Genomic DNA, 26,007 nt, shown 5'->3' on the forward strand with positions numbered 1-26,007 from the left:
CCTTCTAAAACAATGTCTAAAATATAGAGATAATTAATGTACGTGGCAAGGCGATTCTGAGGTAATCTGGTGATAATGGGCAACATAAACAAGCCATGGTTTACGTGAAGTGTAATTTCATTTTACTTATTTTCACTGAAGAAAGAAACAGAAACTCTCTGTAACTGTCGACTGAAAAAAAGAAAAATTATTAAATTTATTTATACAAGACCCAAGTGTATATCTGCTGTGCGGCACTAAAAATGTATATAATTGCTGCGCTGGCGATGAAGTTGATTGTAACTGGTGTTCCAGGCTATATCTATGTCACTGTGAATGATATTACTGTATTAAATTTTCTCATAGGTTGATCAGCAAGGCTCTACATGTTTCTTAGTTGACTTACGAGTTCAAGTTCCTCTGTGGGACCTGGAATGATTACCTCCACTCACTTAATTTAAATCTTAGACTTTAATACGCATTTTACTTGGCGGTAATTGTTACTTCTACTGCTTCGTCAATCAACAACCTTTCTTTGTGGTGATTCTGAAATAAGTTACTTCTGTTTTCTATTTCATACTGGTTTATACGCAATTCATCATCTAACAAGTAAGAGCACTGTTCGCAATTTGGTGTAACAGGGTTACATTGTATTTGATGCGCTGAAGAACATACGTTTACATACTTTTACATTACTATAAAAATAGTCCACCCAGAAAATTTAAAATCACCCATTGAAGATGTTTGTACGTCGTTGGCTGAAAATAAAATTGGTCACAGTGTGCATAACATCAAGTTTACACTTGCAGCCATATTTCATCCTACAAATCAGTCACAAAATTTTTGTGTTGTGATGAAGATAACTGTGATGTTTATTATTCACATTGTTGTAGGCATTCATTATCGACGATAGCTATATAGTTAACAATTTAAGCATTGGCGTTTAAAACCGTGAAAAACAAGCAGGATATTAATGTTTAGAGATTTATTAAGGCTATACATTGTACATTGAAGTGGAATATGTGGTCTTCTCCTAAACCTTTTTACACCGAGAATTAGTTTTCACACAGATCTCCTCTTCGCTCTGAGATGAAGACCGGTCGCCGGCATTAACACTATGGATAGCGGATCGTATTCGATAGGAATTTCAGTCTCATCACATTTCTGGAATTCGATCTTTGACATGAGGTGTGCAAGACCGATTTTCGCCTGCAAGAGACCAAGTCGCATGCCTGTGAACAAAATAGAGGTGTTTAAGTATTTCATTCTGCAATGTGTGCACAAGTTATGAGATGTGTGAGAGGTCCTATCACTGGTTAATTTTTCTTTATTTTTTTTCGTTTCGGCCGGGCCCGCAACGTAGAATACGTCACAATATGTTATTTATAAAGAACGATTCTAGGCAAGCAGCACATAATTATTTATTTCTGATTTCTGCTACCAGTTACTTTTTTATTTTATGTTTAATCCAACATAATACAACGCGTTTCGAACATGTTCTGTTCATCTTCAGGCGTTTATACATACGTACATACATATATACAGAGGAATGTTACTTAAAAATAAACAGTCTTTAACTAGATTAATCTAGAACTCTTTCTCCATTATCTAGTTTAAGGCTGATTATTTTTAAGTAACATTTCTCTGTATGTATAAACGCCTGAAGATGAACAGAACATGTTCGAAACGCGTTGTATTATGTCAGATTAACCGTAAAATAAAAAAGTGACTGGTAGCAGAAATTAGAAAGAAATAATTATCTTGCACAGTCACGGTTCACAAACAGCACATAGTTCAATTTGCTGTGCTTCTTGCTTACTACCAGCTTATTTCGCCTATAGCCCTATTCTCAATCAACGTCTAATTGGAATAGACGGCCATACGGCATCAGTGAATAACTGTTGACTGTTTGTTGCTAGATTGTTAAAAGTAACGTAATTTCTATTTGTGTAGAATTTTTTCCATGAAGCACTTTTGACAGCCAGATTGTCAGTTTATACTCGTTGATGCTTTGTATTTAAACATGTTCACATTCTTACATTTCATCACTGCACATTAAAAGAGATATTCTGTAAGGCGTTATTCACCTGCTCAGTATGTACATTATAACTGCCACAAGTAATACCAAGTAATGGAAGTGAGCACAGGAAATGCTGATACTTACCCACGCAATTGCGTGGCCCCTCACCAAACGGGAGGTACACATACGGGTGCCTCTTGGTCTTCTCCTCCTCCGAGAAGCGCTCGGGGTCAAACCGCTCCGGGTCAGGGAAGTACCTGGGGTCGTGGTGCAGCGCGTAGATCGGAACGGCCACTGCGATGTCCTTGTCGACCACGGCTTTACTGCCTGGTATCTGATACGAGCGGGTCGTCTTCCGTGGTAGTATAGTTATCGGTGGGTATTTCCTCAAAGTTTCTGCAATAAATTCGAGATGTGTGACAAATTCCTACATTATTCTCTGTGATAGTGCTACAACTAAAGCAGTAAAACGTCCAAGACGTACAGTGGTACGCAGTACAAGTGTACAGTAGGTCGCAGGTTAGTGGGATGCAGCACGCTCTTTGTATGAGCGACATTACAACTTGTAACAGAGAAGTAGGGACCAATATGTTGCAATTCACCATCAACACATACGCTACACTGGTGCCCAAGTCCACAAAACAATGTTCACTAGTGACTTAGGTACAGTCTGAAAAAGAAGATAATAGAAAGAACAAAGATAGCAGTCACTGAAACTTAGTATCAAGACTTCCCTACAAACAGGAATTGTGCTAAATGATACCTCCTTATCGACTAACAAGGTGGGACAAATAAAGGTGGCCCGGAGAACAGAGGTCTAGTGTACAAAGAAACACTGCAGAGGAAAGGAAATACAGTACTAACTTGACTATAACAGATGTTGGGCCCTGGTCAGCAAGTTTCTGGAGGCGGATCGAAGCTGGACTGCTGGAATTGCTGCAATCGCATCCGAAATGTTCTGCTGCATTTCTTGAAGGCTATGTGGGTTTTTGCGATACACCTTAGACCTGAGGGCTCCCCACACAAAGTAATCGCATATGACAGATCAGGTGATCTGGATGCCCACCTAGGGCCACGACCAGACTGTCCTCTGCCAACAGCTCTTCAGGCGTGACGACAGTGTAAATGTGCTTTAAGGTTCGGCCGGCTATATGGGCAGTTGCTCCATCCTGTTGGTGTTTTCCTTCTGATTATATGCATACGTTCACGGCCAAACGTGTCCACTCCTCCGAGGCATTTTAATTTGCCCCAACCTGTATTCTGGGTAAACTAGCAGCGGTGCCCTGACTGAGTTCTTTGGCGCCCTACGAGAGCGAACGTCTTCTGGATGGGTGCTCTGGAGACGCCGCGTCAGCGCAAAGTAAAATGTGGGGCTCGGCCGGACAGTGGTGGTCAGTTCACTAGCGGCTCGAACACGCGAAGGTTGCCCTGGACAGTGGAGAGCAACAATGTGCAAATGAAAAAGGTTTTCCTCTTTAGAGGTGGATACGTGAAGGACAGACAGAGAGCCAATGTCTTCGTTTCCTCCGTGGCATCTCCACTGCTGGTGTGGAAAATTCAGTCCGACAAAGCAACGTTATTTGCTACGGAGGCGTTGCTAGGGGACCGAGTGGCCGTTACGATAGTCAGACAACGAGTTAATGGTGAGCTCCCGTCCGCTTATTGGATAATATCTGAGTTGTCAAACGCGACTGAACTTAGTGGCCCTCGTGGGTGTTCCATCGCCCCATCACTGGTGAGTAATTTTATTTTTCTAAGGGGGTATCAGCGCTAACTTGTGTGTGTTTTGGCTGATTTAACTATGCCAAAGTGTTGCACTACCCGAGAGGTATTTTGTCGTAAATGGCGTCTGTTTGAAACTTCTCAAATTAGTATTCGCTTAAAGGCATGCTGTTTGATAAAAGAAGGTATATAATAACCTATTACTGACTGGTAAATTTATTCATGTGATTAATCGATGCTAAAGAGTCAAGGCTAATTCCTTATCTTAAATGAATCGTAATTCGACGAGTTGTAACATAGTTGTTTTTCTGCTCTAGAGCTCTAAAAACTAACTGTTTTTATTCCAACTATGAACAAATTATCGCCGGCCGCGGTGGTCTAGCGGTTCTGGCGCTGCAGTCCGGAACCGCGGGACTGCTACGGTCGCAGGTTCGAATCCTGCCTCGGGCATGGGTGTGTGTGATGTCCTTAGGTTAGTTAGGTTTAAGTAGTTCTAAGTTCTAGGGGACTTATGACCTAAGATGTTGAGTCCCATAGTGCTCAGAGCCATTTGAACCATTTTTTGAACAAATTACCGGGATGGCCTATTGGGACAAATGTCGAATGTGACACCCAATAGTCTGGGGTAAGACTCTTGGGGCGAGGCCTTGGCGTTCGTCATCTACTGGGTGAGGATTTTTGTATAAAGCAAGCAGGATCCCAATAGCACCACATGACTATCATGTGAGAATGGAATCGATGATTTCAAGAGAATCATACTCAATACCATGCCGGATCTCAGTGAACCCACAGAATTGTCGTGTGAATATGGGATCGATGAGTTCAAGAGGGTCATAGACAATGTAATGCTGGATCTCAATGGCCCCAGATGACTGTCATATGAATATGGAATCGACGCATTCAGGAGGGCCGCATCCAGTACCCTGCCGTATCCCAATGACCTCAATGGCCCCAGACGACTGTCATGTAAATGCGGGAAACAATGCCTTCAGTGGCCCCACACAATGGTCATGTGAATACGGAATTGGTGGGTTCAGGAGGTTCATACTTACTGCCATGCAGGATCTTAGTGGTCCCACACGACTGTCATCTGAACATGGAATCCAATGGCTTAGAAGGGCTGTGCAGGATCTCAATCGCCCCACACGACTTTCGTTCGCTGGGTTGTGCAGGATCGTCCAACCACATTGCTTAGATTCAGTCAAGGAATGGATTTTTTTTTTTTTTTTTTTTTGTGCAGCAAGATAGGTATCTACATGGACAGTGCGACGAGGAACGGAACTACATACACTGTCAGCATGAGAGTCATTTTTGCAGTTTCTGTTCACGTGACAGCAGAGAAGAAAGTTGTGAGCCCAACGACAACACTGAACACAAGAGTAGCACCACGTCGTCTTTTCCCTACATTTCTGCACAGCATGACTATGGACGTAGTCATGTGCCGAGGCTTCGAGAAGAACGAACGCTGCGAGATTGGGTTGATCATAGTCATAGCGACCCATTATCTAGTGTAATGGTATGGACTGGCATTGGGCAAACAACATGATCACACCTCCGCTGGACATAGCCAGTAATTTAGACAGCATGCTGTACATTTATGACGTGTTAAGCCTGGTGGCTGAGCCCTGTCTTCGAGGTCACACTGGTGTTAATCTTTCAACAATGTAATGTATGACTGCATGTTGCCCGTGCTTCCTGACCCACGATAATGAAGAAGGTGTTCGAGATTTGCCCCGGCAAGCATGTTCTTCACATCTCTCACCCACTAGAAACATCTTGTTGTGGTTTGCCCAGTGACTGACTCGCCACCATCGTCAGCCACTACAATTGATGTACTCTCATAGAGCTGAAACAGCATGGAGTGACATACCTATATCGATCATTCAAGCTCAGTTGGGCTCTATGCCCAACCAGTGTTATGACCATTGTTGTTGCCAGCGGTGAAAGACGTGTGTACTAATTTTTCTCCTTGTGTATCCTTACGTCACCTCTTAATTTGATACCTATATCGATCATTCAAGCTCAGTTGGGCTCTATGCCCAACCAGTGTTATGACCATTGTTGTTGCCAGCGGTGAAAGCCGTGTGTACTAATTTTTCTCCCTGTGTATCCTTACGTCACCTCTTAATTTGATAGTGTGTTCTTCCTAAGGAAATCTTTCTTATTTCCTATGGTTTCTGGCATTGGAATTTTAATGGCGACGACGTTATATTAATAGAAATGCTGTCTGTAAACTGAAGAGCAGCAGCGCTCGTGGTGAGGAAATAACGTTTCCCGGAAGAAGCACAGAATGTACTCGCAAGATACGAGCACCGTACCACCATATCTACACAATTTGCTGGAAACAAATGAAAATTTGTGTTGGTAGTCTCTCCCCGTTCAGGAATCACATCACTGCGACAGCACTGTGGACAGCGACAGTGGGACATATGGAAGTTTAGGACTCTCCGTGAAGTGTGCTCGGATAGCCGAAGCAGTTAAGGGGACCGCTCGAATAAACGGGAAATCCGGGTTCGAGTCCCAGTTCAGTACAAATTTTCATTTGTTCCAGTAAATTTTATAGCTGTGGTGTCACCGTATTCGCAATTTGCGAATACATTTCATACTTTAATATGGCTGTCAATCGCCAGCAGCAGTCAATCACAGACACTGCATTAATGTATCCCGTAGGAAGGTTACAACTGCTGTAGATTCACATAAGTCTAACACTGTAGTGCAAGGCAACATGATGTTTTTAGAGTCTGTTGCGGCGCGTTTCATGTGTTAGTTACACCAACTCATCGCGTTAGTTCATTGATGTGTTTGCCAGTAAAATGTGTATCTCCCTAGTAAAATCTTTGCTGGTTATGTAACATAGGGTGTTGTTATCAACAACGAGAAAAGTGCCCAAAGAGCTGTAATAAAGAACACTTTTATTCACATGCAGTCAGTAAATCCATATTTCGGTTACTATTCACCTGATTCAAAGGCATGTACCTTTAATACTTCCGCAATAGCTATGCTGTAAGGTGCTGAAAAATCTACATCATATACTTGTTCTCGATCTGCAAGCGAAAACTTCGAGACATGGTAAGAATTCCGCTTTTGAGTGTATCTCATCGTATCACACAGTGACATCCAACAATTCAAAAAAATGTAGTAATACTTTCATATTCTTAGGAATAATTGCACTGTACGGTGTGGTAAACACTAACGAAATACATCCATCCATTTGGGAGGAGATAATGCAGGTTCAGATTCATTCAGATGCATTATGTTGTACTAGAGCGTACTGAAAAGTAATGCCTCCGATTTCTTTATGCGGAAACTCTTATGGCTTTTTAAATAAAGCAAACTTTATTAACATTGTACACAGTTATTCTTCATGTTTACATATTCATTTCTCAGCATCACCCTGGCGATGAACAGATTTCTGCAAACGAGACACCGGTTTGTTGATGCCGTCACTATAGAATGTTTGATTTCTTTTGACAGACCCACAACCATACCTCTGCTCGCAGGTTCAAAAAATGGCTCTGAGCACTATGGGACTTAACAGCTGTGGTCATCAGTCCCCTAGAACTTAGAACTACTTAAACCTAACTAACCTAAAGACATCACACACATCCATGCCCGAGGCAGGATTCGAACCTGCGACCGTAGCAGTCGCGCGGTTCCGGACTGCACGCCTAGAACCGCGAGACCACCGCGGCCGGCTCTGCTCGCAGGCTTCATCACTATCAAAGTGAGGTCGTTCCTTAAGTTTTGGAAACAGATGAAACTCGTGTGGGGCCCAGTCGCCACTGGTGGACGATCAGTGACAGAGAACCTAAGGCATCTGATTGTTGTTGCACAAGTCGCAGCGATCGTGTGTGTGGTCTGCCAGAGTCGTGCTGAAGGACACGGAGCTCCACGTGTGGACGAACTCTTCGAGTTGGTACTTGCAGTTTTCTGAGGGTCACAGAGTACACGACCCAGTTGCAGACTACAATTTGGAGCCCTCTGGCGACAGGGGATTGCTGCTTGCTTCAGCATAGCGAGATAGTCGACCGAATAATATGCATGACATGTAATATCTTAGTCAATCTTGAGAACAGAATAAAAAAATTCGGAGGCATTACTTTTTCAGCCCGCCTTCGTCTGTACCCGTCAGTCCATGAAGTTCGAGGCTGGATTAATAAAAAAACAGAGAAAAATAAAAAAGTGGTTTATTGCTTCAGGTGTTCTACACAGCCTCCCCTCACTTGAGTAAAGCGCGCCGAACTTTCATGAAACCACGTTGAATTGTCAGAAAAGTATTTTTTGTGGGATGTTCAATTTGAGTATCACATTGGCTTCAATGTCCGTTACGTCGACAAAGATTTAACCTTCCACATAAATTTCTGCATTTTGTCATTTTGTGGTGGGTTCGTAATGGGAACACCAAGTCTCGTTACCCGTCGTGATATATTCCAGGGCACAATTTTCCAAATTTTGCATTTAATTAGCGTGCGCCAGGTTTCTGCGCGTTTTAGTTTCTAGTTTACGAGTCAAGGTGTGTGGGTCATACTTCTCACAAAATTTTCTCTTTTCTAAACATTCTGAAGAATGTCTTGAACAGGTGATATTTTTAGATGTTGCCCCATTGCAATTAATACTTCCTGCTCCTCGCAACTGACTGGTTGAATGTACATCTGTTATATGCAGTTGTTATTTCAAGCCGTCGCCCTCGTTCCTGAGCTGACGTTGCTTTTCTTTGGAAGAGATTTCAAAAACCCTGAGAAAATAAGATTTTCAGTCGAGCAGCAAGACACCTGCTCAACGCTTCCATTACGTCTTCATCGAAGGTGAATCGATGGGGTTCGAAACAGTCTTTAAGTGGATCAAACAAATAGAAAACCGACGGTGCGAGATCAGTACTCTATGTAAGGTGCTCCACATGCATATCGTGAAGAGTTTAGACCTTGGCGGCCTGCGATATGTAGACACGCGCTGCCATGTAAGAAAAAAAAAATAACGCTGATTGACAATAGATCTCGACGTTGTGTTTGTACTAGTTGCTAAATGCACCACGGAGCGTTGGCTGGTTACTGTTGACTCCTTTTATAGGTAATGTTCCAGAACTGACCGTTGTGAGTCCCAAAAAACTGTGATCATCGCTTTTCCTGCAAAGGATCAACTCTTTAATTCCTTTTAGGCTGGATATTCCAGAGTGTTTCCATTCCATACTCTGGGGTTTACTCTCTGTTTCCGCCAAGGCTTTCTTTCGGAAAGATTTCACCTTCATTAGCGCGATGGTGAAGTAGCTGCCAACACATTCTCACAACACTGCGCTGGCTTTCTTTGTTGAGCTGTTATGGGACCCATTCTTCGCAAATGGATGATGTCATATGCGGAACGAACCGCGCATTTGGTTTGCACTTCATCAGCAGTCACTCCTCGATTACTCAAAATCAGGTCACGGACTTGCTTAATGTTGGCATCAGTGGCGGATGGGACTTGACGTCGTGCTCCTTCCTCGTCCTTCACGCTTCTTCGGAGGCTCGTGAAACACTTCGCCCAGGTAAAACATTGCCTCCATATTGTGCTGATAGTCTTCTATGGACCTCAGCTCCTATTGCACCTTCAGACCGCAAAAAAACCGGTTATCGAATGGTGTTCTTCATTCGTGCAAACGTAGACTGAAGTGGCAGTGTTTACTTCAGAAGAGCGCAAAGCCAACTGATGTGGCTACGCCTAAAACCAGGTGAGGAGAAAGGCGTCATCTGGCCGTAGGACTTATCTGACCTTAAGAGTCACTTTAGAAAATCTCTGAAACAAATAAAGGAAAATCAGTTTTATGGGTCTGTGGTATCCTCTGTTGTCTTGTAGTCAATAAATGCTGACTGTGTCAAAACATTCAGAAGAGAAGCGGCCGATTACTTGCAGCGTGATACCGACTATCTCGACAAACGATTTGACTTTGAAGAGAGCGTGCATAAAGCTTTCAAACCATTTCCACTATCAGGGAAACAGTGCCCAGTTTCAGAATTCATAGAAGTGATTTCTCGGTATGAACTTCGTGTAGACGAGGATTCGACGTTCGAAGAATGTGTACAATTAAACAGCTCTCTCAAGGAAGAAGAGAACTTTTTTAAGCTGAAGTCAGATGATAGGTGGATAAAACTTTTTCGTAGCTATGAAAACTGTGAAAACCTATTCGCAGTTGTCTGTTCCGTGTTTTCTACCCAGCATTCCACTGCTGCTCTAGAAGAAATTTTCAACCTTATGAGTAAAACTTGGCGAGCTCAGACAAACCGTTTGCCAGTGGCTACATTAGAAATTTAACTAGCAGTGAATATGAATTACTCATTTTCGTGGCTGTAGTTTCGTTGTTTTCTCAACGGAGAAGAAGGGAAGATCATATTGAGGAGGTTGAAAAGCGAGCAGCAATATCAGTAAGGCAAAATGCAGTGCTTTCTTACGTTGTATTTCAGCCTCTTGCGTTTTGTCTAGGTTTCGTAAAAAAATGCTGATTTTGCTTAGAAAAAACCTGGCTACCCTAATCTAACGACTAGCGACGACACTAAGTCACACTGCCAACGTGAAGACTATTACAGCGAAAGTGCAGACTGACCCTTGTTAGCAGTTGAACGATACGTGATGACGATCGTTCTGCGGTGGCGTCTCAGGAGTAGAGACAAACGTGCTCCCAGCCGCCAGCACTCACCTGAGATGACCTTGTCGAGGTAGGGCATCCCCATGACGGCGTCGTACGTGAAGCGGCCGCCCGTCCTCTGCAGGGTTTCGTCCACCTCCTGGTGGAGCCGCCGCTGCACCTCCGGGTTGAGGGCCAGCTCGTACAGCGCGTAGCTCATCGTCGTCGACGACGTCTCGAAGCCCGCCGAGAAGAACAGCATAGCTTGGGCCGCCAAGTCTCCGTCGGATAGCTCTGCAAAGCCACAGGCAGATATTGAAAATAAGAAGTTGTGAAGGGATTAACCGACAGCTAAAAAAGAAAGTCTGCAGCATAGTCGAGCTTGATGGCAACAAGATATATAACTGTAGTTATACTGACAACGGAACGATTGATAGAGCTGTAATAATAGTAGGGCGACTTGGAAAAAAATGGCTCTAAGCGCTACGAGACTTAACATCTGAGGTCATCAGTCCCCTAGACTTAGAACTAAGTAAACCTAACTAACCTGAGGACATCACACACATCCATGCCCGAGGCAGGATTCGAACCTGCGAGCGTCGCAGCCTCGTGGTTACGGACTGAAGCGCCTAGAATCGCTCGGCCACAACGGCCGGCTGGCGACTTGGAGGCGAACCATCTAATCTCTAACAGTAGTCATCGAGCGTCGCAGCCTCGTGGTTACGGACTGAAGGGCCTAGAATCGCTCGGCCACAACAGCCGGCTGGCGACTTGGAGGCGAACCATCTAATCTCTAACAGTAGTCATAGTGACAAGGGAACGTTTGATTGGTTGGTAGGCTGATTGATTTGAGAGGAGGGGAGCAAACGCGGATTTGAACCGTCGCCCTCCCGAACGCAAGTCCATTATGCTAACCACTGCGCCAGGTCGTTCGATAGGAACGACTGATAGAGCTGGAATAATAGTAGGAAGACTTGGAGGGGAACCATCTTCAAACAAGGTCCGACGACGACAATAATGATGTTGATGATGATGATCATCATCATCATCATCAACAGCAGCAGCAGCGTAACTTATTCGTAATCATATGCTCCACGGAGGCCTCCCCAAGATTCCTCCATCCATGAGTCTCCACCTTCATGCATCCGTGCTGCTCGTACCTGTTTTCTCAGTTCACCCTTCAATCAGTCAGACCCCGCGCAAAATAAGGTGACTTTTGCGCAGAAACGTATTTCTGTAGTGAGCGCTGGTCGACTCCATCTCGTTGTACAAAGAGGCGGTCACCTCATTTGCCTTCGCACTTCGAGTGTTCTGCTTGATATCCGTTCAGTGTGTAGCAAGGCACTGCAGCCTCCACGCACCATAGGTGGATGGAATGTTCTTCATAATCAGGCACTTGTGATTGTAAACGAAGCGATCAAAACTTATATCGGAAGAGGAGAACGAGAAATCAAAAATCTCATTGAAAATCGCGTGGGCGATAGTTATTCCAATTACACAACAAAGAGAATAAAGAAGGAAGGGGAAAAAACAAATCCTGGAGTATCTGCCAAGGCTTCATTACCTCTGAAAGATGTGAAAGAAAGAAGAAAATTTTCTTCTAAGGAAATATTAACGAACAGGGCACTCCCACATGATTTCCACGTCACCATCGTATTTTTATTTTACACTAGCGAACCTGGAAATGCTTCACAACAGCTAAATATCAACGGGAATAGGGCATACGTTTGTCTTAATATCCTTCTCGCCCCTCTCTCTCTCTCCCTCTCCTCCTCACCCTCTCTATGTCCATTGCCTTCCACCCCTTCTCTGTCCATCTGCTCCTTCACCTCTTCCTGATCTTGAGCCTTGTTAATTGTTATTGCCAAATCATATTCCGCAGTAGTATCCTGTTCATAATGTGTAAAAATGTCGTGTGACTAGGGCCTCCCGTCGGGTAGACCGTTCGCCGGGTGCAAGTCTTTCGATTTGACGCCACTTCGGTAACTTGCGCGTCAATGGGGAGATAAAGCATAAATACAACTTTTCTGTTTACTGTGAAAACCGACTGCGAGAAAGAAATCGAAACCGCACATATTAATAGCAGGGCAAAGCGCAGTATTTTCTTTCTCACGGTAGTATCTGTCGAACAAAATTTAAAGTAAATTGGTCAATAGCTTTTCATTTTTCGTTAACAATGTTTCCCTATGACCGATCGTTTATTCGAGTAACAAGTAAAAATCTGAAGTAAGCCAGTCAAGAACTTTGAGTGATTTTGGAAACAACGTTTCTTCTTTATACGTTACATATGTACTTACATGTAATATATATGGCCTAGGTCCGTCAGAATGCCCATTAGAATATCTAGCAAAAATCTGAAGCAAATTGGACGAGTACATTTCGAGAATTTTGGTAACAACGATTCTCTTTTCTATATTAAATATGTATTTATAAATTATGAGATAGCGCTCCCTTGCGTCAAAATTTCAAAGCAATCGATGCAGATCTTACGGAGATTAAAGATTTTGTTCAAATAAATACTTACATTTTTATTTATTTAGACTGTCAATATTGTAGTAAACGATGTTGACGTCAGAGCTGCGTTTTTATCGCTTCTTGTGTTTTATGAGACTTTCCTTCGGTAGCTCTTGGTTTGAATTGTTTCGCTTTGGTCTGTCCTTTGTTTATGTGACTATTTTCGATACTATGCTTCTATTCTCTCGAGGAGTTCCTTGAAAAATTAAGCTGATTCTTGTTGTACTGTTGATTGCGTTTACTTAAACTAATGGCTTGACTTTTTTCGGGTTCATAAACAATTTATTTTTATCTGTTATTACTTTTATGTTGTAATTTCATGCACTGACACGTTCCATGACGTTGGAGATTTGACCCTCAATTTGGTCCTACGGAACTTGACGTGTAAATAAATAAATAAGAAACTATTGCCTTTCAGGGTCTATATCTGTCGAATATAATATGTCAATACGATCGTTTACAGATTCTTAATAAAGGGACATAACGCATCTGTGCATAGGCTTCAGCTGTCGAACTGCACCTTCCCTCTGACACGGTGGCCGTTACGGATGGAGGGAGCCCCCATCATTAGTCAGCACAGGATAAGATGGCTGATGCACAGTGATCAGTTTTCGTCCAAAGCGCTGAGCGAGTTCACTCGTCTGTTCAGAAGGGCGGGCCGACAGTGTTCGCCAACTTTCGCCGGTCAGCGATGACAGAATCGAGGCGCAGGCCCTGCAATCTTTCTCAAACGATTTTACAGAAACCATTCGGTAAAAAAGTTATTTGTACATTACTCATTGCTTTATTGTGTCAGCTTCATGGTGATGTGTCCATCATTTCGTTAGTGGTCACTGTCATTGTGATATTTGCGTGTAAATAAGGCACTGCTCTAAATTCGAAAAGGCGCGCCGGCCGTTGTGGCCGAGCGGTTCTAGGCGATTCAGTCCGGGACCACGCGGCTGCTACGGTCGCAGGTTCGAATCCTGCCTCGGGTATGGATGTGTGCGATGTCCTTAGGTTAGTTAGGTTTACATAGTTCTAAGTCCAGGGGACTGATGACCTCAGATGTTAAGTCCCATAGTGCTTAGATCCATTTGAACCATTCGAAAAGCCGCGCGGAGTGGCCGCGTGGTTTGAGGCGCCGTGACACGGATTACGCGGCCCCTCCCGCCAGAGTTTCGAGTCCTCCCTCGGGCATGGGTGTGTGTGTTGTTCTGAGCATAAGTTAGTTCAAGTGAATTTAACTAGCGTGTAAGTCTAGGGACCGATGACCTCAGCAGTTTGACCCCTTAGGAATTCACACACATTTGAAAATTATTGAAATTAGAAAAAAAGTTTGCAATGAGTAATTGGGGTCGCTATGATTTTGCGTTCAATGCATATAACAAACCGGTAACATGTTGCTGCGTATGAAATGTTTAACATATCGAATTTTTCGTTAGACTTGGCTGGACGTCTCTATCTATCACCAGTCTCGAGAAAATTGATCTGACGTAGCGTGATCATTTGCGATCGCACCGCCAGACCGATAAAGCCAGAGTGAAATATCCACAACATTCCTCACGTTTCATAAACAGTTTGAGGTATTCAAATAAAATTTTGTCAAATGATTGCAAGCAAAGAGCAGAGTATTTTGCTATGTGGTTATTACATTCTCTGAAAAGAACACAGACAATTTCTTTCCACTTTGTTCCCTACCCCGATCTTGTTTTCTATCTCTAGTGACCCATTCGTCGACGAGACGCAAAAACTTTCATCGTTCTTCATTCCTATTTTTCTTCCTTCGGAAAGTATTTTCGAGCTACACGAGAACTACTGATGTGTCCAGAAGACGATGTAATGAATATCATCTCAAAAAGCTGCACCTTGCGTCAGCATATGGTCCTGAGTTTTGATGTAGTACAGCAGCCCACACTGCAGGTATTACGCGAAGGTGGCAGCATAGATGCAGTGTTGTAAAATTCTACCCATCGCTCCTTGCACGATAATCACAGTGTCAGAGGGTTAAACTCTCCACAGTATCTAAGCAAAATTCACAGGAATTCCAATTTCAAGCTTTAGATAAGCCGTAGTACGAAAAACACCTAACTAGCATCATGTACGCATACACAATACGTATCAGTTCTAAGGATGTGTAGGCACTATGTTACAATATGAGGAACATACACTGAACAGCCAGAACATTATGACCACCGACTTACTATCGATTAAAGCACGTCCAGGCGATAGCAGAGTCAGCTTGCAAGGAATGGCTTCTAGTCAGACGCACGCACGGTACACGTAGTATCAGGAAGCGTTGTGTCCGTGTGTAATATGTGCCAGGGGCGCGATCTACCTTAGTCTGTCCGAGGGCAGATTGTGGTGGCCCGGAGCTCGACGGCACAAGCACTTCGGAGACTTCAGGACTTGTCGGCTGTTCGAGGAATGCTGTGGTGAGTGTCTTCAACACGTGGCGAAACCAAGGTGAAATCACGTCCAGACGTTGGGCTTAGGCTGTTTGGGGGAAAGAGACCAAACTGGCGAGGTCATCGGTCTCATCGGAATAGGGAAGCACGGGAAGGAAGTCGGCCGTGCCCTATCAAAGGAACCATCCCGGCATTTGCCTGAAGCGATTTTGGGAAATCACTGAAAACCTAAATCAGGGTGGCCGGACGCGAGATTGAACCGTCGTCTTCCCTAATACGAGTCCAGTGTGCTAACCACTGCACCACCTCGCTCGGTCACGTCCAGACGTCGTGGGGTTGGGTGGTCATCCCTCATTACAGACGTTGGACGTCGTTCGCTGTGCCGACTGGTAAAACAGGACGGGCGGTGAAGTGTTGCGGAACTAACACCAGACATTAATGCTGAGTAGAGTACAAATGTGTTTGAACACGTAGTGCACCGAACATGTCTAACGACGCAACTAGCGACCCATGCATGTGCCAGTTTTAATACCACGACATAGGAAACTACTACTGACATGGGTACGTGACCATCGGCACTGGAACATTGGCCTAGTGGCAGAGCGTTGCATGGCCTGAAAAATCCCGATACCTTCTTTTTCATGCCGATGGGAGGGCGCGAAACCGTCGTCTTCCAGGAGAACATCTGCGTACCACCTGCCCTGGCGGCGGCGCACTTTGCTCTGGAGAACATTCACGTGGACATCCACGGATCTAGTGGAGCTCTGCAAGGCGCCAATGCGGCCGAGGAGTGTCGTATACCGGTTGCAAACCACGTACACCCCTTCATGACGATCATGTTTCCCGGCAGTGACATTTTTCATCAAGACAATGCTTGTCAGAACGCCAGGAGTGTGATGGAGTGGTTCGAGGAACGCAGTGGCGAGTTTCAATTAATGTGCTGCCCTCCTCCCCCCCCCCCCCACCCCCAAAATAATTGCCGGATCTGAACCCCATCGAACACATCTGGGATGTGACTGACCATGGCGATCATCGCCCCCCTCCCCGGAATTTATGGGAATTAGGTGACTTGTGTGTGCAAATGTGGTGCCCACTTCCTCCACTGACCTACCAAGACCATGGCATGACGCGTCGCTGCCGTTATCCGTACCAAAGGTGGACAGACCAGGTATTAGGTAGCTGGCCATAATGTTCTGGCTGATTAGTTCATGTATTCAGTTTATAGTACAAGGAGTGCAAGACCACAAAATTTATTTACTGTATGTGAAATAATGTCCATAAAATCTAGAAAAGAGCAAGTATCAACATTAGAACAAGAGGGAGTGCAAGAAATCCTACAGCTTCTTCAGCAATCAACCTAAAAGTAATGTATGAATATTTATCCTTCTGCAGCTCCAGGCTGGAAATAGTATGCCGTTTATCGTTCCTCAACAAGTTTTCAGAACTGAAATTGAACTACTTTAACTGTTCATTACACAGGCCAATGATGGAAAAACTTTTTTGCTGAAAATACCTTATTCTTACGTTTTTTTGGAGTGGGAAATCCAGATATGATACTTAAAACACTATATTACCCACGATTTCTTCACATTCTACACTTAACTTTATTAAATAAAGCGATTTTTTAAAGAATGTAACAGATTTTATATAGTTAAAATAATTTAAAAAGGAGGTGTAATGAATGTAGATGACTTCGGTAGCACTGCTGAAAAACATTTGTTGACAAAGAAAAGGTCGATTCTATTTTTGTGTTAACAGATCATGTTTTGTTTACTGTCAACCTAACCTCACTTTCCCATTTCCTGAACATGCGCTCAGTACAATGTCTAATCGTGGTTGTAAAAGCTCTTCTGACAGTTTTTGTTACATTTGTGATGAATTGGTGATTAAAAAAACCCAAAGAAACATTACAGACTTTGTGAAAAAGGTTTATCTATCTTACTTTGGATCTAAACGTGGTGATCAAGATAAATCTTGGCCGCCGTATGAGGTATGTTATGTGTGTGTTGAAGATGTGAGAAAATGGTCCATAAAGGAGAAAAATGTCTTTAGATTTGCTGTTCCTATGATATGGAGGGAGGAAAGAAACCATTCCAATGATTGCTACTTTTTCAGTGTTGACGTTACTGGTAATAATTCGAAAAACAAGAAGGTAATAAGCCACCCTAACCTTCCGTCCGCCATCCGACCAGTAGGGCATGGTGTAGATTTGCCGGTTCCTGAACCACCAGATGATTTAATTTCTATTCCAACAGAAGTATTTTCAGATGTACAGTGTGATTTAGATGAACCAGATGATGAATTCCATTGTAATACAAATTGTTTACTCAGACCGAGCTTAACGATTTGGTTAGGGATCTGGGCTTAACGAATGAAAAAGCTGAATTACTGGCTCTAGGTTAAAAGAACTGAACTTATTGGCAGTTGGGACCAGCATGTATATGTATAGAAGGACATAGCTGGAATTTTCCAAGTTTTTTCAACAAGAAGGTGATTTAGAGTACTACTCAGATATTCCGAGGCTGATGAGTGAGTTTGGTATTGAATACAAAAAGGAACTGTTTATTAATTCATCTAAAACTAGTGATGGAAAAACGCTACGAAGGCCGCTGGAACACCAACATGATGGGGGATTACTGTTGGTCACTTCACCGAGAAGTTCAGCAAGCGACTCACTGTAGAAAAGGTTCACAAGAAGCTTCAAAGAAAAAAGAGAAAGAAAATACAAACCAATTCCAGCTGACAAGTGAAACCTATATTAACACATATCATTGTTTTAAGTAGCTTACTGTAAATACAAACCATGCTTATGTTGTAACAAAGCGTTTCATTAATTTCCCCGTTTACTGTATAGCATAGGATTTTTATACTATATAATAAAAAGCATACTGCTCGAAAACTATGGATGATGCAAAAAAAGCTCATAAAAATCTATAAAGATGAGCTATCAAAGTAAAAACAGTTTTTCAAAAACTTTTTTTCATTAGCCTATGTTATTAAACAACGCCCAGCTGTATAAATAAGCCGCTCTACGCCATGTCCAATCTTGCAGCGACGCTAGTTATACACGTTAAGACGAATTGCCTTTATAAACTTCAAACTTGGACAGTTTAAAGTCTTGGAACGTTGTTTCAGAAGGGAAAGTCTGGCGCACAGTTAACTGCGTCTAGAGGAATCGGCTGAAACTTTCTTACTGGACGGATACTGTGCAGCACTTGCAGTAGTTTATTACGTCTCTTTCCATTAGTTGGCTGCTACATATGATCAGTTGCTGAACTCTATAACCTGTTTAAACTTCAGTGACGGTCTTCCTTGCTTTCTGATAAGTGCTCCAGAAAATCTTACATCGCTATGCACGACTCTTGATTCTTTTCTTTGAAAGTGAACTGCGTGAACAAGGCATGACCCAGCACATGTATGGTGGGAGTTCCGTGGTTTAAGCACACGGGGGATCAGGAATAGGATCAGTTATATTATACGGATTTACTGAATTAAATTCCTAGTAGGACTGAAAGAACGTAACACTGAAGTAAAGTAACTCGCATTATTCGTTAAAAAAGACGTGAAAACTTACTCCAGTTACTGATGTCGTCATCTTGCGCCTTTGCGCTGGAAGACTTGTCATCGTCTACGAAGCCCCTGTTCTTGAGCTGTATCAGCAGGTGCATGAAGTCGTTGCGCACAACGTTGTTTCTCTCTCGGTAGCTCACTGTATCCTTCACCATGCGCTCAAAATAATGCAGAACCTCTTTCCGGCCTATAATCCTCCTGCAACATACCCAAATCACACTGACAACATTAATCAGATAAGAATGTTAGAAAATCTAAAATTTCTGGCGCAGTTGTTATCGGTGACATTCATTAACTTAATTCTGTCAAATACCTCTTTATGGCAAACTCACTTTCCATTTCCGGACATATGTTATCATGAACTCCTTTATTAATTTCCCTGTCATGAATCAACTACTAAAGTGTCTTCCCTTATTTAACATTCCCCCCGTGTAACTCCATAGGTGATCCACAGCGACCTTCTGTGAATGTTCAGCAGACGCGAAGGGGCGTACAAATCATCAGATAGGGTTAGCAGCACTCTCAAACAATTCGCTGGTGCTACTCTCGTTGATAGATGTTTGTATAGAATCTCATGACGATTTGACACTACATCTATTTATTGTCAGTTTCCTTGTGATTGATTGCATTTACAAAAAATGGTGCAAATGGCTCTGAGCACTATTGGACTTAACATCTATGGTCACCAGTCCCCTAGAACTTAGAACTACTTAAACCTAACTAACCTAAGGACAGCACACAACACCCAGACATCACGATGCAGGGAAAATCCCTGACCCCACCGAGAATCGAACCCGGGAACGCGGGTTGCATTTACAGTAACGCTGAAACCATAAGCCTAATTTTTTTTCAGCATAAGTAAAATGTCAGAAATACGGTTATAATAAACGAGTTATCGTCTGCGATAATGTGCTGGATGGACAAGGTAGCCATGGGAACATCACACGTATTCCAGCAAGACTGCACCCCTAAACACATTAGCAATTTAATGCAAACATCGTTTCGTGGTAACTACACTCTATGGCCGCAAGAGTTCATCAATCGGAATTATTGCGCCTGGGTTTCTTGATCATTGTGCGGTAAAAAAAAATGGGATTTCAGTTTGTAGCTGTTTACAACGAGAATTACTTGGTTACCTTCTTATGACGAACGAAAGATCAGCCTGAAGGCGTTCGAAACTTGTTACTGTGTTACATAATTACATACCCCACAAGACTTGATACAGTTATGGAAATTTTAGTAAATAACATCGTTACAATGAAGACGTTGTTATCAGTGACCATAAAACTGTGTTGCACACTTGTTACACCATTGAAGAATAACTAAATTCAGCAAGGCGTGTGGTCTGATAAGCCGACTATGGGGGAGTTCATAACTTGGTCAAATCTGAACATTCATTTATGCTGAAGAAATTGTAGAAAAAGCGACCCGCCAGGTTAGCCGAGCGCGCTAACGCGCTGCTTCCTGGACTCGGGTAGGCGCGCTGGCCCCGGCGGATTAACGAAGAGGGCCAGTGCGCCGACCAGCCTGGATGTGGTTTTTAGGCGGTTTTCCACATCCCCCTAGGTGAATACCAGGCTGGTCCCCACGTCCCGCCTCAGTTACACGGCTCGCAGACATCTGAACACTTTCACACTATTCCATGGTTCAAATGGTTCAAATGGCTCTGAGCACTATGGGACTCAACTGTTGTGGTCATAAGTCCCCTAGAACTTAGAAGTACTTAAACCTAACTAACCTAAGGACATCACACACATCCATGCCCGAGGCAGGATTCGAACATGCAACCGTAGCGGTCGTGCGGTTCCAGACTATAGCGCCTTTAACCGCTCGGCCACACCGGCCGGCTATTCCATGGATTACACTAATCGCAGACAGTTGGGGTACACTGATTCCTTCCCGGGGGGTACGGGGTGGCGGCAGGTAGGACATCCGGCCACCCCTTCAACTAACATTGCCACATCCGATTAATCATGCCGACCCTGCGTATCTGTGGGAAAAACGGCACAAGCAAAAGAAAGAAAGAAATTGTAGAAAAAAAGCGTTTCAATTTTAAGTATGTATTTCGTTAGACACTGAAGCTATTCGTTTTCGACACACGAGGCTAAAGAGTGTTTATGGTTAAGTCTTAGGTTAATAATACGAGGAGTGTTCAATAAGTAATGCAACACATTTCTTTTTCTCGGTCAATTTCGGTTGAAAAAATGCGGAATTTGTTGTCGAACATTGTGGAATATTTCCGCTCCAGCCCCTATAGTTTCATGAAGTTCTGATAGGTAGTGGCGCTAAATGTATCCTACAAAATGGCGTCTATAGAGGAGGTGTGTTCCAAACAGAGGGCTGTCTTTGAGTTTCTTTTGGTGGAAAACCAGAGCATCGCAGATATTCATAGGCGCTTGCAGAATGTCTACGGAGATCTGGCAGTGGACAAAAGCACGGTGAGTCGTTGGGCGAGCCGTCTGTCATTATCGCAACAAGGTCGCGCAAACCAGTCCAGTCTCTCTCGTGTCGGTCGCACACAACTGAGACTCCTGCAATATTGGAACATGCGGACACTCTCATTCGAGGTGACAGACAAATCACAATCAAACACCTCTCTGCATAAGTGGAGGCCTCTATTGTTAATACTGACACACTCGTCCAGCAGTTGGTGCACTCAAAGGTGTGAGCCTGCTGGTTTCCTCACCACATAACACATTATCATATAGGGCAATGAATGACCATCTCTGCGAAGTTGTCTGCTTGTTACGAGGCTGATCGTGATAATTCTTTGTCAAATGGGTTCATCACTTCCAATCGGAAACGAAACAGCAGTCTATAGAGTGGCGCCACAGCGCCTCTCCTCCGGATAAAATTTATAAGCTGCACCCACAGCCTCCTGAGACTCTGAAGGGGTTATTCTGTTTGATGTCCTCCCTCATGGTGCAACTATCAACTGTGAAGTGTATTTTGCTATCCTCAGGAACTTTATGAAACGACTTCAGCGTGATCGTCGCTCAAAAATGGAAACGAACTTCTCCTCCTCCATGACAAATGGCTCTGAGCACTATGGGACTTAACATCTGTGGTGTCACCGCCAGACACCACACTTGCTAGGTGGTAGCCTTTAAATCGGCCGCGGTCCGTTAGTATACGTCGGACCCGCTTGTCGCCACCGTCAGTGATCGCAGACCGAGCGCCACCACACGGCAGGTCTAGAGAGACGTACTAGCACTCGCCCCAGTTGTACAGCCGACTTTGCTAGGAAAGGTTCACTGACAACTACGCTTTCATTTGCCGAGACGATAGTTAGCATAGCCTTCAGCTACGTCATTTGCTACGACCTAGCAAGGCGCCGTATTCAATTGATATTTATTATGTGAAGCATGTATCATCAAGAGAGATGTTCTACAATTGTGGATTAAAGTTAAGTATTACATCATCTACGTACTTTAATTGAAATTCTCAAGACATTGTCCTGTTCCAGACCTCACGCCAGTCAGCGTGTAATTAAACGCGTGCATTTCGGCCTCCTCTGGGGGCACGGTGTTGGCTCTTCTGCCAACACTACAACATCCTCCTCCATGACAACGCAGGGCCTCACACAAGTGAGCTCCCTAGACGAGCTCACGAAACTTAATTGGACTGTTTTTCCTCATCCACCCTACAGCCCGGATCTCGCACCTTGTGACTTCTCTTTGTTTTTGGCCCATTGAAGTATGCACTCCGCGGGAAGCAGTACTTGGATGATGGGGGGATTATTGATTCAGTAAGTCGTTGGCTCCAACGTCGATCAGTACAGTAATATCATGCGGGCACACAGGCCCTCCAAATAAGGTGGCGTAAGGCCATCACACTGAACGGAGATTATGTTGAAAAATAGGGCTTTGTAGCCAAAAGACTGGGGAATAATACGTAGTGGTGGAATCCCAAATAAAACAAACCCGCTATTAGAAAAAAAATGTTGCATTACTTCTTGAACGTACCTCGTAGGGTAATAATATTGCTGATGAGTTAACATTGTTCCGTACTCGAGTTCGCTAACGCACGCTTGCTAGATGACGTTCGATCAGCAGGAAGCCTGTTGGATTGCTGGTGGTGTGATACATTTTCATCTTCAGTATGTGGTCTGCAATGGGACAAGAAGTGGTGGCGTAAACATCTCGTGCCAAAGTCCTGGATTAAATTCAAAATAGCTCTTCCTGATGGTGGGTCCCTCATATGGGAATTTGCAAGCAATTCAAATTGGAGGAAGGAAGGAAGATTATGGTTCACGATCCACGAATTCGATGGCGACGGATTACAAGATAGAATTGGAAAGGGCAGGGCATGAAATCGACTATCGTCTTTTCAAAGGAACAACCCAGTTGTTCGCTTTAAGTGATTCAGGGAAACTATGGCAAATCTGGACGGTTTTGAAAGGGAACTTTCTGAAAGCTGAACCTAGTTTACCTGCCATGTAGGGCACATGCATAATTCTGCTATACACCACAACGAGACCTAAACTGTAAAACAACTATAAACCGTCAAGCTAGAAGCTGCGAGCCTAAACTGAAGTAGTATTTTAAATTTCAAAGCATCATTGGGAATATCCAGCACAGACTGGTTACGGAAGGTCTTGAGATGGAGCTACTAAGACTTACCTGTAGAGCTTTGCCGTAGGGATATGGATGGCGAGTAGCAGATGTTCCACCCTGTCTGACGGGTAGAATTCGAAGATCTGGCGTCCCCACTGTCGGAATTCAGCGTCCGGGTTGCGCTGGCAGTTGCACTCGACGCCGAAGGCGACGCTCCCGATGACGTCAGTCGTGAACCTGGCCGAAACGTCGCGAACCTCTAATACTTGTCCGCTCAGCGCTGCATCGTCCAGGACTTCCACCATCTCGCGCCCACATCTGTCCATCGTCTGCAGGCAACAACATAAATTGCTACAACGTTATTATTCCATCAGTGAATTGCAGCGCGCACGAATCTAAGGAACTTCATGATGCCTGTAAATCGATATAGACTGCATAGGATATACCTGAAAAATTAAAAAAAAAGAATCCTACGAAATCTATGTAGACTTTTCGTTAAGACCCTAAAACAATTTCGCCTTTACCCTTCTGCTTTTTATTTGGAGATACATTCTGTTCTTCCTGCTCAATTTATGAAGACAGTATACCTTATTCATTGTTATACAGGGTGTAATGGATATAAGTGTTGATATTTCAGTTGGTGACAAGACGGTGTACTGAGCAACACTACACAAGTATTTAAGTCATTTTTCTGGCCAATAGTTATGGCCATTAAAAGTCTTATGTTTTTGGGTTGATTACTACATCAAAGTACATGTGGCAAGAGTAAGCCCTTAATGCTTATTTTCCCCTAGGAACCAGGTCAGGCGTTGATGTGTGGGTGTGTAGACACAATACATATAGTCTATACTGACAGGCATAGTCCACTTAGTGGTGCAATATATTTGTGCAGAAAGCATCAGGTCGCAAAATTTATATTGTGTTTACAGGGAACTGTATCACACAGAGAAGAAACAACCGACATAATGATGTGTGTAGTTATTTAGAAAACAAAAAATACTAAATTCCTCCCGAAGAGGCCATGAAGGCCCAACGGTACTGACCGGCCGCAATGTCATCCTCAGCTCATAGGCGTCACTGGACGCAGATACGGAGAGGCATGTGGTCAGCACACCGCTCTCCCGGCCGTATGTCAGTTTACGAGACCGGAGTGTAGATATTAAGGTACCGCATATGAAATGATCAGGACTTGTACCGATTATCATACTATGACCATCAATTTATTGCACATGGAGGGTCATATGCTACACGTACCAATATCTGCACTATCTTTAACATACTGTAATGGCTATTTAACAATTAAAGTGCCATTGCACAGTGTCTATAGCTGCAGCTGCTGGAGTAACATGCATTTGAGTCTGTGCATTGTAAGCTTCTGGTCTGATAGAAATCATTGTATCATAGGTGTCAGCAGCTGGTTAGTGTACCTTTGTCGGTAGACGTACATAATATTAATTTTCCACTACATTTTGTTACCAGTTATTGAAACGTCATAAACGAAAGTATTCAGAGAATATAGAATACTTTTTTTTAAATACGACTGGGAGAATGTTTAAAATACAACCGAAATCTCTTTTTTGTTTGTTCATACGACAGTACTTGAGCGAGAGCCGGAAAAAAATGTACCCTGATCGATGGACGTATGATCTGTGAAGTTTGTGATGGAACTAACACAAGTGAGCCGATTGCAACAGTTCCCCAAGGCTACAGAGGGAAGCACCTCTGATTCGGCGTACCTCGTAAGAGTCTGAAAATCGAACTTTTTGAAAACAAATTAAGGAATATTTATTTCTTCACAACGAAAACGTAATAGATACATTTATCTGTCATGTACCGCCTGGTCGGATGAATAACGTTTCTTGTTACACAAGGGCGATGGTCGAGGGTCGTGTCCGGATAAGCCGTCATCCAAACAAGCGGCTGCTCGATACGTGCGTGGACGTAGTGTTATGCCGTGGGTGTCATTCCCCTGGCGTTCTGTGGGAGCTGTGATGGCAACTGGAGGCACCGTGACAGCTGTTGACTGCGTCAACATTATTGCGGACCACCTGCGTACCTTCATGCATGAGGTCTTCCCCAACGGCGATGGAAACTTTCAGCAAGTCCGTATCAGAAGGCCAGAATCGAGTTACAGTGCGTTGAGGAGCTTGATCGGGAGCTCACGTTGGCCTCTTGGCCATCAAATTTGCCTTATCTCTACCTGATGGAGCACATCTGAGATGCCATAGGGCGCCAGTTTCGCGCATACAAACCACTGACCAGTAATTTATGGAAATTAAGTGACCTATCCGTAGACTTCTGGTGCCACATACCTGCGGAAACCTACCACTGACTTGCTGAACCTCTGCCACTGAAAATAGCTGCTGTACCGGATGTCCCAGAAGTCTTTTCCTGATTACAAACATTCATAAGGCATAAAATATGACACACAGATAAATACTTTTTACCTTGAATTGCATGTGACGTATACAAGTTTCTGTGTACATACGTACTTACAGTTACTTTGTTTGTTACGAGGCCCAGTGATGTAACAACAGCGGAATCGGACACGATTTGGAAACAACATGTACTCAAACAAGGAGAAAGCCCAGTAAGTCCTCCGGTACCACGAGACACAGTCAGCAAAAACAGTCCAGAGAAAATTCCGGGCGACATATTACAGAT

The 26,007-nt window shown here is 43.6% G+C and overlaps 1 protein-coding gene across 1 annotated transcript in view; it reads right to left on the bottom strand.

Annotated features, from left to right (window-relative positions):
• Positions 1-1,041: 1,041 nt before the first annotated feature.
• LOC126484769 (probable cytochrome P450 6a13) overlaps positions 1,042-26,007 on the bottom strand; it is a 40,421-nt gene continuing 15,455 nt past the window's right edge. The window contains exons 3-7 of the mRNA XM_050108366.1: positions 23,410-23,672; positions 18,792-18,985; positions 10,389-10,610; positions 2,144-2,395; positions 1,042-1,211 (exon numbers count right to left, since the gene is read on the bottom strand). Coding sequence (XP_049964323.1) covers positions 1,042-1,211; positions 2,144-2,395; positions 10,389-10,610; positions 18,792-18,985; positions 23,410-23,672 — 1,101 coding nt within the window. The remainder of the gene's footprint in view (positions 1,212-2,143; positions 2,396-10,388; positions 10,611-18,791; positions 18,986-23,409; positions 23,673-26,007) is intronic.

This window comes from Schistocerca serialis, chromosome 6, assembly GCF_023864345.2.
Source record: "Schistocerca serialis cubense isolate TAMUIC-IGC-003099 chromosome 6, iqSchSeri2.2, whole genome shotgun sequence".
NCBI classification, from domain to species: domain Eukaryota; kingdom Metazoa; phylum Arthropoda; class Insecta; order Orthoptera; family Acrididae; genus Schistocerca; species Schistocerca serialis.